This window comes from Trichoplax adhaerens, genomic scaffold, assembly GCF_000150275.1.
Source record: "Trichoplax adhaerens TRIADscaffold_1 genomic scaffold, whole genome shotgun sequence".
In the NCBI taxonomy this organism is placed as follows: Eukaryota; Metazoa; Placozoa; class Uniplacotomia; order Trichoplacea; family Trichoplacidae; genus Trichoplax; species Trichoplax adhaerens.
In genome coordinates, this window is record NW_002060943.1 from 4,411,372 (window position 1) to 4,429,374 (window position 18,003).

General features: G+C 31.3%; 1 protein-coding gene across 1 annotated transcript; it reads left to right on the forward strand.

The window, feature by feature from the left end:
- Window positions 1-9,406: 9,406 nt before the first annotated feature.
- Window positions 9,407-17,721, forward strand: TRIADDRAFT_51742 (uncharacterized protein; the record flags this gene model as incomplete). Its single annotated transcript, XM_002107797.1, has 22 exons — window positions 9,407-9,452; window positions 9,785-9,859; window positions 10,000-10,073; window positions 10,195-10,301; window positions 10,415-10,522; window positions 10,749-10,870; window positions 11,278-11,397; window positions 11,956-12,143; window positions 12,289-12,408; window positions 12,480-12,557; window positions 13,976-14,044; window positions 14,138-14,314; window positions 14,470-14,532; window positions 14,898-15,003; window positions 15,136-15,263; window positions 15,400-15,564; window positions 16,171-16,248; window positions 16,469-16,538; window positions 16,703-16,792; window positions 17,093-17,317; window positions 17,415-17,466; window positions 17,673-17,721. 22 exons carry the CDS (start codon window positions 9,407-9,409, stop codon window positions 17,719-17,721), a joined length of 2,310 nt encoding a protein of 769 aa, XP_002107833.1.
- Window positions 17,722-18,003: the final 282 nt, after the last annotated feature.

Consider the following 18,003-nt stretch of genomic DNA (forward strand, 5'->3'; position numbering starts at 1 on the left):
GACTTAGTAAGTAACTGGAAGCTTATTAAATAAATAATGCTTTATATTACAATTAATTACCGTTAGTAGATCAATACACCAAGTATACTATTAAACCATTTAGGATTAATAATTTACGTTCTGTTGTCTTCTGCAATATCGTATACTATATAGCATATAAGCAGTTGATTAGTAGAAAGAAATTACAGAAAGGTTTAATATTACATATCGTATAATTCATAGTTGGCGTACTAGTTTAGTAATAATCATATATCAGTAAGGTTAAATATGTCTATGGTTAGCTATTATTAATTGAACTGATTGAATAGATAATGTTAAAATTATATATCACAATGGCAAGACATGCCATTACTGTATTAAGGTTTAATATCGAAATTCTTTTACCGCTGGGATACCATAATTGAATCCTGTCATTAATTTATTTGTAATTATTGATTCAACTGGTTTCATCAATAAAGCTCTGTATCGGCTAGAATAGATTGGAAAATCGACGAAAAGATCAAGACTTTTAATACTGAAAGTTGATTATCGCTAGCATGCTGCTATATCAGTCGTCATACCCATCGATATAGGATTACTAATTATAGATTCCGATTCATTACCTTATCGATAACAGTGATATTACTAGTCCATAGACTGATTTCAAATATTGGCAAAGCTTGTACAGGAAATTCTAAATTGTTGCAGTACTAACTTACGTCCATATATAATTGGCCACAACAAAATAACGATATGAAATTATTAATTATCGATTTCGATCAGATTATCCTATCGACAACATCGATAAGTCCATAGGCTGATTCTAAATGTTGATAAAATCCTCATAAGAAGTTCTAAATTATTGCCACACTTTTATACTTCCAAATATATGATACGACGGCCAATTAACTATTTCAACCGCAACAACGTAATGATTTGGAATTACTAATATTGATTTCAATTACATTGTCCCATCGACAACAGAGATATTGCTAGTCCATAATCTGACTTTAAATGTTGACAGAACTGTTACACAAATTTCTAGATTATTGCAGTATCAATATTTTTTCATATACGAGGATATATTACGACCAATGATCTTTAGGCGTAACAACATAATGATATGGAATTGTTAATTATTGATTTGAATCCAGTTATCCTATCGACAATTGCAATATTGCTGATTTCAAATGTTAGCAGAGCTTCTATAGGAAGTCCTTAATTGTAGTAGGGCCAATATACGTCAATATATATAAATGTTATACATAATTGATTGCCACTTTTCTTGAGTAGGCACGTTAATTGTTACGTCATGATTAGGATTGCATAGTGTATCTCATAGCAACACTCCTCAGATAGCCATGTGATTTGTAAAGGTTGCCATGGAAAGGAGAGGCTGGATGAAATGGAGGGAATTATTAACCCCGATAAGGCCAGTTTGAGTTGAGTAACAGAAGTTTAATGTAATGCATTGTATTAATTGTATCGAAGTAGAATCGATGCAAGCATTTAATTATAATAGAATAAATTTGCTTGTATATGATGAAAGACAGTTTAATCAATATTCTATTGTAAATGGCATATATAGATTTGATATTATGCCGCTCGTTCATTACTCTATTCTATAAGTATTAATATGTAGTTAGGATTTAGATTACCTATTTTATTGTGCAATATTAATTAATTATTGTAGTATGTATTGTGTAGGCATTTTTCCATATATTCTATTCTCTACACTATTAAATATACAGTTATGGCGCATAGCGGGTTTTCTTCTATACAGATACCTTTTTCACTCGTTAGAAGGTTAAATTGAATTTTCATACAAGTTATTATAGATGCCTTTCCAACTTGATATTGAACTATTGTTGACTGTACTAAACCATTCATTAAATTCATATAAGTTCTATTATCATCGCACTGATATTAATATGCAGGAAGGAAATTTAGAGATTCGCATTTTGGAGCTTAGGACTTAAGTGAGAGATTTTTTATGGGTCAATAAGTTGTCGCTGCTATTCCATAATCTTGCCTTCAATCACGTTATATCAAAACTTTCGACTTTATTCTAGCTTTCCAAGTAGCTCTTTTATTGGCAATCCTTAAGTCTTATTCTTTCAACGATTTGAGTCTTCCTTGGTGAGAAATTTTACGATGCATTGAAAATAGGAGTTTGGCTGCCATTCTTGCTTAGAAGGGGATAATTCAAGTCAATGATCAATGCTTTATCTAGTTATTCACCATACAACAACACTGTGGTCATACAGAAGAATTTAGCCAACAATTCCAGTCGAGTTACAAGAATTCTATTCTCTAATATTTGAAGATTAATCGATAGAACGATTATTACTACACTTGGCAAACTAATAATCCGATATTAATTGGATCCTTTCCTATCGACGAATTGCAATTGCTCGCCAAGACTGAAAGAAGAAACTTGGGAATTAGAACTGTGATGATCAAATATTAACACACTGTGTTCATCTAAGAATTACTGGTCAATCCCATACTTGTTTATCAAACTCATCTTTACTCATCGATTATGTGGATCGTCTTACTATCCAATGGATGCTCTCTCTTCTAATTATGACAAATTCACCTTATTAATCGACTAATGACGATAGAATATCCCAACTTATTTGTTGAAACTTATTCTATGATATTGCATTTAAAGGATTGAAATTAAAGTTCAGTTTGAGTTGGTTTATTACTTGATTCTGCCGGTACTCTTGGCTGTATCATTTAGTAACCTCCTCTATTTCAAGTTATTCATCGAATCGACCGTTCTACTTTCGTCGTTTACATGATATAACCCATTTTTGGTCTGATTCTTTCTTCTTAAGGTAATTGTAAATATTTCTATCATTTTCAACGCGCCTTACATATTAATCGACAGTTTATTAAGCATCATTTCACAAATTATAATGAACATATTGTTAAATGCATTTCAGTTCTATTTCTACTTAATTGTGCATAATTATTACATAATCAATATTCTAATTAGAAGTTTTTTTACTTTCCAACGTTCAATCTTCCTTCATAAATTTTCATTAAACTATTATTGTAGTAAACAAGGCTTGAGAATTAATCAGTAGCAAAAGTGTTGGTGGTAACACTGGTTAACTGGTTGAACTGATATCCTCAGTTGATATCAAGAAATTGATAAAATTAGTTAATACTGGTTAAAGAAAGGATTATTGCCGACGAAAATCGAATTATTAGGTAAAACATGGATTGGGAAAAGTATGCTGGGACATTTACAGCTGATTTGGATCATGCTGATATGGAAGAATTGCGCTCAGAGCGTACAATTCAACAAATTATTAAGGTAAGCCATTTTGAGCAGTCAATTCTTTAAATCAAAGCGTACAATTTGATTGTCATTTCTCTCAATTGTGCCCATAACAGACATTGAACAGATATTTGACATTCACTTTTGAGTACTAATTCTGCCTCTTGTTTGATGTCTTTTCACATGGATGCCAATAGAAATTGTCAATTCTATAATAGATTATGCAAGTGTAGTGTGATGTATAACTCCTTTATGCGACTATCATAGTAGATAATGAGAGCCCGGATGATGATAGAAAATAGTTATTTGACTCAGATCCTGAATGAATTTCTTCAAATTTAAGATTACACTGTTGCAGCTGTTTAGACTACATTGTAACCGCAATAACGGAATCCAAATGAATATTGACCTATGCAGTGAAATGATCTTCAGTTAGAGACTTTTAGGTTAAGATTTTCGCGAGGAAATTTCCTACTATTACCATCTTGAAAGCTTGATCAAATACTTCTCTCTATTATCACTCACATCTGTATGAATCTTTGATTCGAAAGTAGTAATCCATCTTCAATCGATTATTGAATACTAAGATATATACAATAAATTTATTACTTTATCGATTCAGTCAATTATTCTTTATTCTTTTCTCCGTCAATTTATCGTCTATAGACTGCTGAAGAAATTGACAGTTTAACCGTGGATGAAAATTTAAATGATATTGAAAGGGCTCTTTTCTTACTCAGGTATAGTTTATCCTTTTGTGGTTTTGCTACCATCAAATGGGATGGTAGTACAGTGGCATACATACGTGCATATGATGATTTTAGTTTGAGTCATGTTATTTTGTAAAGATTTTTAAAGCGGATTTGGTTGGGATAATTGGTGGGTTTAATTCGGACATTCTTCACGATCTAGCAAAAAATGATGAATTAGTTTTGTTTCATAGCAAGAATACTTAATTATAAGAACAAGAATTACGCCTATTTTCTTTTGATTTAATAGAGTTTTGTTTTCATTGGATTGTGTTAATTTTTGTTTTGCATAATTTCCTCTGCTTGAATATTTGTACTTACGGCAAATCTTTGTCACAGACAAAAATTTAGAAAAAAATGACGCAGAAATTGATAAGTTAGACAATTTCTCCATCTTTTTCATTTGCATAAGTCATAACATGATTGTAACCAACTCTATCATGGTATATGACTTTGTAATAGCTGGATCTTAATTTGAAATGGCATTTAGTTTACTTGGCAATTGTAAAATAATTTTGAAACATTTTTAAACTCTCGATCACGAGTAATCTCTATTACAGACTATTAGCACAAGGTATATCCAGGCTATTATTTCAAATGGCCTCAAAAGAGTTCGCCAGCAATATTTTTAGAGCCATCCATTAGTAACTAGATTCACATAACTGTTGTTTGGGATATTAAGATGTGGGGACTAGCTGCAAATCAGTTTATGTTTTCCTCGTATTGGAGCCCTTTTGAACCATGAAATTATTCAGTGTTCAGATGTAGAAAATTGCAGCATGCTTGATAGATTAGATATCACGACTCATTAATTCAACGATAATCTTCAATGGACGGATTAAATTTTATTATTTGCGAGTACAACACCATATTTTGATTAAGTTTAAAAATTAAAACAGGCTAGCAGTAGGTGGAGTTTATGTTCCAATTATTGATCAATGATTTTACTAGTAGTAGAAATTGACTAAACGCTTTAATATTCATAACGTAAGATTAATCGATCTACCTAAAGCCAAGATAATTTAGGAATCGATTTTTCATTTCACTAATTTTAGTCATGGCTGAAATGGATTAAACGCTTTTTGTCATAATGCAAGATTAATCGATCTACCCAAAGCCAAGATAATTTAAGAATCGATATTCCATTTCTTTAATTTTAATAATAGTAGAAATGGATTAATTGCTTTTATTAGTCTTAATGCAAGGTGATCGATCCACTCAAAAATCCGATACTTTAGAAATCGATTTTCTATTTCACTGACTTTAGAAATAGTAGAAACGGATTAAATACTTTATTATTCATAATGCAAGATCAATCGATCTACTTAAAGCCCAGATAATTTAAGTATCGATATTCTATTTCACTGCTTTAGCCATAATCCTAGTAGCGAGAATATTTATTGAAGATAGCTCTACTTTTTCAGCATATGTACGCTATTAAAGGTTATGAATCTGTTTAATTTCGTTAACTTATAGCCTTACTCGTTTCATCAATAACTATATACGGTAGTTTAACTGAAATTTCTCATCTTTTGAGGTTGCCGCAATAACTATTTTTCAAGTTATTACCTCATTGTAGGCTCTCCGCTTCGTGCTAATGTTACGCTCTAATTTAAATTATACTAACTAATGGGTGAAATAGATCCATTTGCTACTGGGGAAATACCATAGTGTGAAGCACACCAACCTTAGTTGTCACCACTGTATTACAAAGTCCTCGTAGTTGGTACCCATATTTACTTTCATTCCATAACGACCCAGTAGAGCATCTTAATCATTCCTCTATGTACTCGTAGTTTATTCCGGTCTTTAATTGATGGAATATTATCTTCAAAAGATTATCCTACGACTACAAAATGAAGTAACTATAGAGCATAGACAAATTCAGATGTGACCTTAATAATATCCTGTAGTAAAGTCAATTCTCTAGGGTCTTCACTATATCAAACTAAGTGGATTTAAAACTCGAATTAAGCTTTATTACCATAAATCCAACCGTAACTGTATTTACAACAGACTATGAACAAGAAGACTCTCGATTTACTCATTGCATTGGCTTATAAATCCTAGCGCATGATCTATTTAGTAATGGTAGTAAAATTATTACGCTTCCACGCGCTAAGCACGGGCACTGAATTACTATATTTTGCCGGGTCGCGAGCAACTAATCTCGTTAAACTACGCAAGTATTACAGCCTACGGTAGTGCATATTAGTAATTCCATACTTAATTAAGAATTTAACTCAAGTACTAAACTCACGGCTCTACATATCCGAATTTTGTAGCAGCGCTCAATAGCATTTCTTAAGAGCTTTTATAGCCAAAATTAGATCAAGTAATTGTCAGTATTCTGATTTTGTGGTACGATAGGCTATTACATGAGTGTCTTTACGCAATGAGAAATTTTATAATTAAGAACGGTAAATAGTTTATTCCATCGACGATGTTTGGAATAAAGTATCTTCAAGAATAATGAAATAGAAGCATTGCCCAATTCTGATTCGAATTCCCTCTTTATAGTGATAAATACTTGTACATTCTTACCATCTATTCTATAAATAAGATCTATTTTAGGCCTATACAGTCGTATAAATTCTGATTAATAAATTTTGACACAGTGAGAACAATCTTTCGATCTCAAGATTATTATGATCCTATCAATATTTGCACGAGTAAAACATGAGGGTTTATCTCGAGTGCAATTCGATTGTAAAGAATTCGGAGAATATTTTAATAAATTGAATTATAATTTTGGATACAAGATTGTTCACATGGTTGACTTCAACTTTTATGGGCAATTAACTTGAAATGATACAATATGGCCATTTCATCACCACAAAGGGAAATTGACACTGCAGCTTTATTCTTTACTGTCTCCAATGGCTGCCTAATTGTCAACTCTGGAGCCCTTCCTGAAACTGCAATTCAGATTCCTGATCCGTTTTTTGTAATAGATGTTTGATAGAATGGAAAGTTTCAATAGCATAGTCACACTTACCTTTCGACATATTAAGTCGAATGTATTGGCACGACAGCTATAGTATTATTTTATCATGGTAGCATCGGCGAATTAATAACTAAACTTTTAGTTGGATTAGGTCATGAAAGGGAATACAGTGTCCGATGTAGCTAAAACTCAACTTTACAGCAGAAATTATGTATATTGACAAATCAAAGTAAATGATGTCTTTGCGACCTGAAAGAACAGTGACAGCTTTGATCGACTCTCATTATGGTATAGAAATAAGTTTTTAAGCGCTCGTCCTTATTGTTATTTAATAAACATTACTTTACGGAAAAATTGCAACCGATATATCCATTATTGACCCTATTTATCGGTAAGTTAGCAAGGAAAGTGATGTACTTTTAGTATTGGCGTAGTGAGCATCTATAATCTAATGATTCATTAGATATCCCAAAATCCACCTAGAAGAAAACTATCAAGGTTTAATTTATCACTGTAACGGAAGTACCTTTATAAACATATAAAAATAATAAACGAAAAAGGACACATAATATGTTGGATTGATTCTTCTCTATTTGAAGAATCATCTAGGCCTTATTCGATAGCCCCTTGATTCCAATTGCACCTGTGAAGTGTAATCGTGGAATATACGACTTACGATAGTAAAATTATGTAGGGAATTTAACTCACTACGCGATGGGTTTCGAATAGTGATATGACAGAGCCTCTATCGTCATAGAGGATGATGATCAAAATGATAGTAGTTTGTCCTCATGCCTATGTCTTATTGATGCTAAATTACTGCAATTTTATTAATAAATTGATATCGAAAATGATTTACTATACTACTGATATATAAGCCGTAATTCTGTACATTCTGTTATTTTGTTTAATGCCTGAGTAGCCATTTGAAGGAAAACTACCAAGATTTAAATTATCGCTGTTATTAAAGGACTTTGATTGAGTTTTAGAAATTTAATTAAAAAGCTGATAGACTATCTGCTAGACTGCTTTTACTCGATTTGAAGGATCATCAAGTCTTTAATTGATAAGTTCTAAATTTAAATTGTCCTTATAAAGACGAGCGCGGAAGGTAATGCGATGCTAAGATTCATTGGAGAAGTTTAGACTATCCACATGAATGAGTTATAGCCATGTGTCTCGAATAGTGATAGGACTGTACTATAGCCAATTTCATCACAAAATTGGATGATGAAGCACTCGTATATCATAATCTCTATGTTCCTTTAACACGGAAAATATTTTAACCATTAGGCACTAGACAGAGATCGTTCCTTTTCCTTTATGTAAAACCATGAAGCAGTTTTAGAGGATATTCTCGAATTAATTATTCTGACTCGTTGCGATAGATAAATAAGTGTGGAATAAAGATTAAAGTTCTATTTACTGCTAGTGTATTCTTTCAGTTTGGCTAGGCTTTATATCTATTTCAATAGTCTACTCCAAAAACTCTCCTACTATTCAGTAATCAAATCAATTGATGCCAATTGTTTTATTTTGGGGGCTGCTATTGTTAACCCGGAGTTTAAAATGGCATCCTTAATCGTTTAGTACCTGTTAAATCCGTCATTTATGTTTCTGTCGTATAGAAGCTGTCCACTCTTTACAATTGCAAATTACGAATTGGATTGTTTCTTGTCGTCAACTTTGATCCTTGCCATTGTTTGTTAGAAAAGCTCTTTAGATTTAAAAAATGAATTCAAGTTGTCATTGAATTTTTTGTTTTTCACTGACGACTGTGATTGTAAAAGCTTCGGGATAGGGCTAACAAAGGGAGTTGCCATTTGTATATTACTGTAATCCTATCTTTTCCAAAAATTTAGACCATACTTTAGACGATATACCAGATATATCTGCTTTATATCATAGATAAAGAATTAGAGAAAGATCGTCTGATGAGTAATCATTGCATTAATGAATAACTATTCTTGACCCATCGCATAGCAGCTTGAAAAGCGATCAGATTTTATAGTGACTTAAAATTAATGTAAAAATCGGGAAAACTGTAACATTTCCTCGCCAAGTTCTGTCTAAAATTGTAGCCATAGTCTATACAAATTATACATTATCAGCAATATTAATATTTTAATTCTTCACAATATTTGAACTGCTAAAGCTATATTAGACGATCCATGCATTAATTACAATTCTTGCATATCGTTTCGTGTTACTGAATGTTAAAGTCTAATTACCAATAATTTTGACGTGATTTTCCATAACGAAAAGGTTATCTAACATAGTAACAGAATCAATATAGAGTTAAGCGAAACCAAACGATAAAAACTATATTATTTTACATTTTAATTTATATGTAACGAGAATTTTTCTATTTGATATAAATAGTTCCAACCAAGATATTCAACGTGAAAGCGTCATCAATACTTTAATAAAGCTGCTAAAATGCCATCAAAAGGAAACTTTAAAATGCATAGTGCCGAAGCTTCAAGTAAGTTGCTAGTTTAGTACCATCATACTGCCATGGATTAATGTGACAACGAATATGGTACTTATTGATAGTTTCACAGTTAAACTAATGTCTATATCTTATGTATATACGTAAGAAATTTATGCTAAATCTACAAAATATTGTAGCTTTAACCTCTTAAGATTAAATTTATTAATATATCAACATCTGCGTATATCTTAATTGATAATATCGCAACAAAATTGTACGCATTAATTGGTATTATGACCCACTTTTACAGGAAATTTTACCACTTGAGCCAAATCATGTTCATACGTTAGCATCATCTGTCTTTCAAAGTATTGGTCGTTTAGGCATAGTTAACGCAGATACATTTGCTCAACATTTCTTTCCTATTATTCAAGCTAATACTGATCACAAAGATAGCAGTAAGTAAACTAAATATTTAGTTATATAATCCTATAAACTATCAGCTCAATTTATAGACTTGCATTGTAGATTAGAGTAGAGTACTGAAATTTTTAGGATGAGAAATTCTTATTTATATCTCTGTTATAACATCCTATAGGTGTTGCTAGCATATGGTTTGATAACTTAGTTTTTAGTATAACCATCATTCCTCGCCATCAACTCCAGGAAAGGGTAAACTGAAATGAAAGCAAAGAAATTATGGAAATATCTAATTAAGAGCACAACTATGTCTCTTTTAAATAATTTCATTAGCAGTTTCTAGCCTAAGTATTTGTTCTACATCTGTATTTAGGTTTTACCCATGCTTATTGATAAAGCAAAGCTTTCCCAATCGGTAGCTTCGCGGCTATCCAGTTGCTTATTATCCGGTAGCTTAGCTCGACGATTTGATTCAGAATGGTAACTAAACAGCTCAAATATTAGTCGATCTTCGAATTTGATATAATCAATTCACATTATTATTTGCTATTTTAATATGCTATTAATTCCATGCAAAACGTTCCAATTCCTAGGATCAATAAAAATATAATCCCTATAGTAAAAAGTTTATGTCAAGACGTAGATTATGAAGTACGCGGAAGAATGTGTGCTAATTTACCTCCAATTATTCAATCATTAAAGTAAGCCCATGATTAGATAACTTAACATTTGATTTAAGCTATTTTAATATATAAAATTGAGTAATCATCTGTTATACATTCTTGGCACTATGATTTGCAATATACCAAAGATATATAGAAAACACATTCGTTTCTACTGCGGGCAGCATTTTATAATTTCAAAGTAACAATGTTTTTAGCTATGAGAACAGTCTTCTTTTATTCTCTTACGACAATGTCATTATAGCACAGCAGATATTAAGCGATTTATCCTACCCGAATTAATTGAACTACTAAATGATGAAGAAAGCAGCGTGAGAATAGCAAGCTTAGCTTGCATAGCGGAAGCTGTAGATCCTCAAGATGCAGGTATTTATACATATTAGTCGATAATCTTATATTACAACTTCTTACTTTTAGTAATACATCTAAAATTTTATTCGCTATTGCTCCATTTGTATTTCTTTCAATATGACGTTAAATCATCTCCCTAATTATAATAAATTGCAGTTATTCCTTGATATTCACTTTCTATCTCATCTATAGAAATGATTTGCGTTAGCTACTCATTTAGCTATTGTGATCAGAGTTTCGCAGATATTTTGAACTGTCATGAAAGGAACCTTAATTTATTTCGATGATACATATTTCTGAGTTTTTTGATAGCTTTTGCATTATGTTTATAATAACTGTTAGTTAATCTTAAAATACAGAGCGAATTAAATTTGTAGTAAAATTTTTAATTATAATTATTTTGTCTTTATCCTCTATACCAGCAACCAAGGAAAAAATTTATCCTACTATAAAACATTTATGCGAGTTAGCAGTTGATAAACAAGATAATTCATTAACAGTAATTTCAAGATGTTATGGTAAACTTTGCATAGGATTGGATGGTAAGTTTTTATCAAGTTTTATCACCATCTTGTAGCAAATACGTAAAAGTCAAGGATACTATTTTCTTATGAGTAAAGACATATCCTATAAAATTTCTGAAAATTATTTTCCAGACGGCTAAATTAGCGACTTTAAAGTTAATACATCATACAGTAGAAGAAGATACTACACATTGCATTGGTGAACTTAAAACGCCAGTGTGCCTTGTAATCGATTATTTTACATACGTTACGCTTTGGCTAATTTGAGTAATTGACAACGATAATATAGATGCTACATTAACAGATTACGGAAGTATCATGAAGGGAACGGTCATTATATTAAATTATTTCCTATTGCAGTTATGATCTCATTATATGTACGATACAGTTTAAGTACTTACAATTAATTGACAAAGAACGTTTATCATTAGTAGCATCTGTAAAATTGAAATAATGTTTACATTTTTTGCCTTGCATATGCTAGAGTAGGATAATAAGTTCAAGCTTTAATTATGATAGACTTTATTGCTAAATATAAGATCGTTCATTTTATTGTTTTATTCAAATTTCGCCTAGCAAATCTAACTAAAGATGAAAAAGAATGGTTGAAGTCGTTTTATGCTAAGATGTCAACATTAGGTCTTGGGCCATCCGATAAAGTAAAAACTCCAGTATCAAACTCTTTATTAAATTCAAATACTTTGAAGCAAACCTCACATGGTGTCAGCCAAGACTGTAGAATCAACTGTGCTTATAATTTTCCAGTAAGTCTCGAAACGCATATATATTAATTAGATTGAAATACCGTAGGCTTAATGAGATGATATCGTTCTATTCTCAATGATACTAAAATAGCTTAATATTTATTAATTTTCCTTGCGATTAATGCCATTAATATCTGTTATTCAGGCCCTGACTGTATTTGTCAATGCTGCGGCGTTTCAATCTAATTTAGCTAAAATTTTGAAGCAATTTTGTTCCGATCCGTGCTCAACTGTCAGAAAGACGATTGCATGCAGCTTTCACGAGGTAGTGAATTAGTTTTTAATCTTTCATGAGAGTCATCCACGCTAATAAGACAACATTATGCCTAAATTTAGGTTGCCAAGATATTAGAAGATGAAGCATCATCACTTTATTATAATTTGGTAGAGTTATTACAAGACCAGGACACTGAGGTATAGTTTGTAATTGATTGAAGGAGGATTATCAATGATCTCCAAGACGATATATTATCCATCTGCTGCTACAGTATACTTTCCTTTCTGTGTGCTTTTATTGAGTATACTGCTATCGCAAATCAATATAAAAATCTACAAAGCCAGCTAATCTTTACGTAAGACATATGATGTTCTTATAGTCAAATGTTACGGTGAACAACTCAGTTTATTTTGCTGTAATTGCCGATAAGCTAAGCTTCAGATTAGATGTAATCGAGTTGTATGTAGTGTTCCAGGATTAGAATTAATTTTTTGTATTAGCTGCTGTAGTTTGAATATTAACATTTAAGTTACGGCAACTATTCCTTACTAATACTGTTCTTTAATTAAATATTGAAATATTAACCATGCTTATAACCTATGGTGAGGATACATTTGCTGTCGTGCTGCATGTTACAGTGTTGCCTATTAAATCATCCAATCAATAAAATCAGAGAATTAGTTTACTATTTTCGGCATTAACATTAACATAATAAGATGTCGGCAAAATATAACGGGTGCTATAACCCTTGCTAATTTTGTTAATCTTCTAATCTCGCTAATCAGATATAAATGCAATTACAGACAATATAAATTAATGCTTTTACAAAGTGACATTCAATGCGTATACTGCATTTGTCTTTGATCCTTAATTGAATTGTATGACAAAGATCTACATTTTAGTAAACATATTCGTATGACATCGTAATAAAACAACTCCTTTATAGCCACTATTATCACAATAAGTTTACTCTAACCTGTACTAGACGAAATAGTTTATTACGTATAAATTTATCGCTGAAATACTGTAGCATGACTTATATGACCTATTTTACTGCGTAGCTTTCGCAGGCTGTCTTTTCCCTCAATGGCTCTGGCCTTTACAGTCCTTTCCGAGTATATGTTCACAAACACGCTTATGGAGTGCACTTTCTTGTCAATTCCTTGTAAAACACAATCTTTCCTTGTGATAATCTTCTTCAATTAGCTTCTGCATCTAGTCTGCTTCATTATCCAGGTCCAGGAATCCAGGCCCGGTTTGATTGTAATCTCTTATCGTAGATCTCAACCTTTAGATACCATTACTTCCCGGTCCGTATACTTAATTCCACTATCGTTAACACCACCTAGCCTATCTTAGCTGATGCCGTTATCTTACTATTTCATGCTCTCAAGACCCGTAGCTTATAGCAGGTCTTTTTCTTACAGAATTACACTGTAGTAATAACATAATGGTAATAATGCACTACCGCTTAAATATCAGACATTTTCCGATAAAAGCAAATACATAATTAGATAGACACACAGTCTAGCAATGCAGTAGACCGTTACTATCAATTATGATAGGCCTACAGTACCTATTTTAATCATTGCATAATTAAATTCTGTTTCCATAGGTATTACGTTGCCTCATTCCTTACCTTGATCAAAGCATAAGAAGCGTAGTAAAAAATTCAACTGACAAGGTATAAATACGAATATAACAGAGAGACAACATGTATCTCATATACAAAGCTATTTTCTAATGAAAGGTCGATATAATTTGAAAATTGTTACAGAACATAACAAATCTACTTTTGGCACTATCTATCTGTGAACGAACTGTAATTGCTTCTTGTAAATGGCGACTTCATTGCGAATTACTAACAAGTTATCAGTGCCTAAGTAAAATTGCAACGTCTGAACAAATCTTTTCTCAATTTGTTCCGCATCTGTTCAAGCTATTAAGCTTTGCTGTAAGTCTATATATATAGTGTTTATTCGAGTTCACTTTCTTTCATATTAAATATTGATTCAGTAACTTATGGCAGTGTACAATATACTAGTCAAAATTTTTAGGAACAAGCTCTCTAAATTCGTTTGTAATGTATTAATTTCATCTAATAAATAGTCCAGAGAAAAAGTAAGGAAAGAACAATCTAATGATGAAATTAAAGAACCTATAAAAAATCAGGTAGAGTAAATAGCATTAAATTGATAATTGATAAATACTTTCAGTATTGATAGAATAAACGAATATAAATGAAATGATTTATATCTGCCAGGAATACACTATAAATTCTGGTATATTCTAAGTGCAATTCCAATTATTGAAATTACCAAAATGCCATCATAAACATTCATTAACCGATTGATGAATATATTATACATTATTGCGTCGGCTACCTACTGAACTATTATCTAATAGTAGATTAAGCAATTGTAATGAAATAGTAAATTGAAGATAAATGAATCAGATAAACCGCAATTTAAAATATTTCTGGTTGCTGCATTTATTTACCTATGTTGTGTTTGAAACTGCTTCTGCAACAATTTTAGTATGTTATCCCAGTTAAGTTAGCCGCTGCAAGAACTCTTTGCGTATTTCTGCGCTACAATACTAAAGCTGATCAAAAGAAGGAAATTTGTCAACGATTAGTTGATGGTAAAGCAATTTTAAATTTCTTATAGGCAGAATTTAATGCAAATGAAGAATTCTCTATGTCAATGATGTCTGTAATTCTGTTCAAGACCATAGTCCTGACTTGAGAATCTTTTTTTAATATTAATTGACTAGACTATGGAAAAAGTGATAGCTACTTGAATCGATCTCTCTTTGTGGATATTTCTAAGATTGTTTTGGAAGTCTTTTCTCAAAAATATTTCAAGGACAATTTTATCGATGTTATCTTCCAATTAATGTCCGTAAGTGGGAATAATGTACATTAAATTAGTGGCCAATCACGTTGATACTGTACAAGCAAAATCGTGTATCATTTATTGCAATTTTGTATTTTAATTTTGACACCATCGATATTAATGATTCTTTATGTCAATATAGGATCCTGTTGCCAATGTCAAATTGAAAATTTGCCCTATGTTAGCTAGCTTAAAATCAATTATGAAAATTCCTACTGATCACGTACTTATGAAGCAGCTGGAAGCATGTGTACTTAAAATGCTATCCAGTGAACGTGACAAAGATGTTTCAGAATCGCTGCGGAAGGTGATAGCCCTATGTACTCGTTAGTTATAATTTAATTTTAAATGGCATCAGAAAGTTAAAGTGCAATCTTTGTATTCCCGATATTTAGGCTGTTTCGGAAATGGATAAAGTCCAAATTACCTTACAGACAGTGAGCTTAAGTTTTACCAGAAATGAAATGATCTTCATTTATAGTATATTATACTGTTTCTACTTTACTAGTCTTGATCAATAAACTCTATGTTATAATTTGATATTTAAGTTTTATTTGTCGCATGTTATTCACGTATAAATCTTAAAAATACTCTAAATATTCTTTTTTCTTAGTATTTAACAGATCATATATATTTATACTACGCCATATCGTGAATTACTTTTAATATTCACATATTTATTATTTCAATAATTCACAAGTTTACTCTAAAAAATTTTATAAATGGTAATTAAAACGATTATTAAAGGCTAAAAGCGTAACTCGAGCTGATTTTCTGCTGAGTATATCGAAGATTTCACGCATCTTATTCTCTATCAATTCTTAATAATTTATTGTCTTTTTGGTTAAAGTAACAATTGAAAAAAGTTTTATATCCATAATTTATACCTATAAATCTTCACTTCTTGCTATAGTCGAGCTCTCTATCACACGTCAAGCAAAATGTAAAGGATAAAGAGAAAGAAGACGAAGAAAGACGAATTCTTTTGCAAGTACGTTTGCCAGTAATCCTTATAATGCTTTAAATTTGAATGATCCAGTATAAGCTTGCTTGTATAAATAAGGCGGCTATAGTAATTAACATTCATGAAGCAAAGTTTTATAATCTACCAGTACCTTGCTCTGAGGTCTTATAATTAACAATTAGTAGTAATGATAACAAGTCCAATGATCAGATTCAAATTAATTTAAAACTTTAAATTATACCAATAGGAAAAGGAAGAAGAAGCAAAAGTTAAATTAGCAACCAAGCCAAAGAAAACGAATTCGAGTAAAAAACATAGTAAGCGACTAAAATATTAAATTCAATTTGGATGACATGAATTGCATTTGTAGTAGTCGATGCCGACACTGAATATCGACAGCTGCATCAGAAGATAAGAAAATCATGCTCTTGCTCTCCATTATAACTTTAAGTATTAATAGGCAACTATTTGTATACACTAGATAATGAAAAAATTAGCTTAAAAAAGGAAAATAATACGACGAAGCGGCCATCAATAGGAGTAGCTTCTTCAATTTCAAGTCGGCCTACAAGTAAGTTATATCATATACCACATATATTTTGGAAATAGGAGCCATAGTTTTGTTTCTTTCCATTATTATTGATTATATTTTTATATCTATTTAGTAGTAGCATGCAGCATCTCGATAAGGCTGCAATATCATTAGAACTAGTAAATTAGATAGAAAGCAGTTTTTGAACTCAAATTTATTACATAGAGGTTTTGATATTGAATAGATGGGAAAGATTAGGATTATTATGGTGTTGAATATTTTTAAAAAGTTTTAATCGAGATGGATAAGTTATGATATTTGACTTCCGTTTTGATTTAGCCTTGGGTGTGTCTTCTAGCAGTCAATCTTCCATTAATCACAATCACAAATCGACGCAAGCTGTAAAATTACCGCCTGCACAAAAAGATTCTGTTACGGCTCAATCACGAAGTAAATTTCAAGTTACTAACGTTCAATCTGAAATTCGAAAGCAAAGAAGTAATAGTACACCACCACTTAATAGTCCTGGTTCATCGACTAGCAGCACTGGTACAAAATATCCAGGTAATATAGATATCAAAACGATTTAAAGTAATGTCATTGAATATGTGTTACATGTTTAAGGCTATAGTTATAATTCTTCTCTGCATTCTAAAATAAGGTTCTCGAAACAGTGTCTCCAAGAGCAAATCTTCAACGCAGTCGCTTAAGAGGTAAAGCCGTTATTTAGATCAAGATGGGAGATATTGTTATTTGCTGTTGAACTTGACAGATCGAAAAATGCATAATTTAAAATTCTGATTAAAATGGAAAAAACACTATTTCATTTATAGTAATAATAGTGAATTGTAATGTATGAAATAGTTACCTAATTGTAAGCGTACTAACGATTTTGTTTACCTTACATCCATTAATTTAGCACAACATCTACAATGAAAAAATCAAATTCTACAACGGCCAAGCGTTAAGTATCTACAGGTCGTACAGATTTGTTCTCCAGCTAAAAATTTCGCCTATGCTGCGACACTTTTAATTGCGACATGGGTATTTACACTGCACTTCATTTCGAGTGGGTTATTACTCATTTATACAAAATATTAGATTATGAATAACTTTCTAATTGTTTGAAGATGAAATTAAAAGAAATGACAGATTTATACTTATACAGTATAAATTAATTGATATTAGTACTGATGCTTGCGAAATATCACATCTTATATGGATAATAATAATAAACATATAAAGTTGGT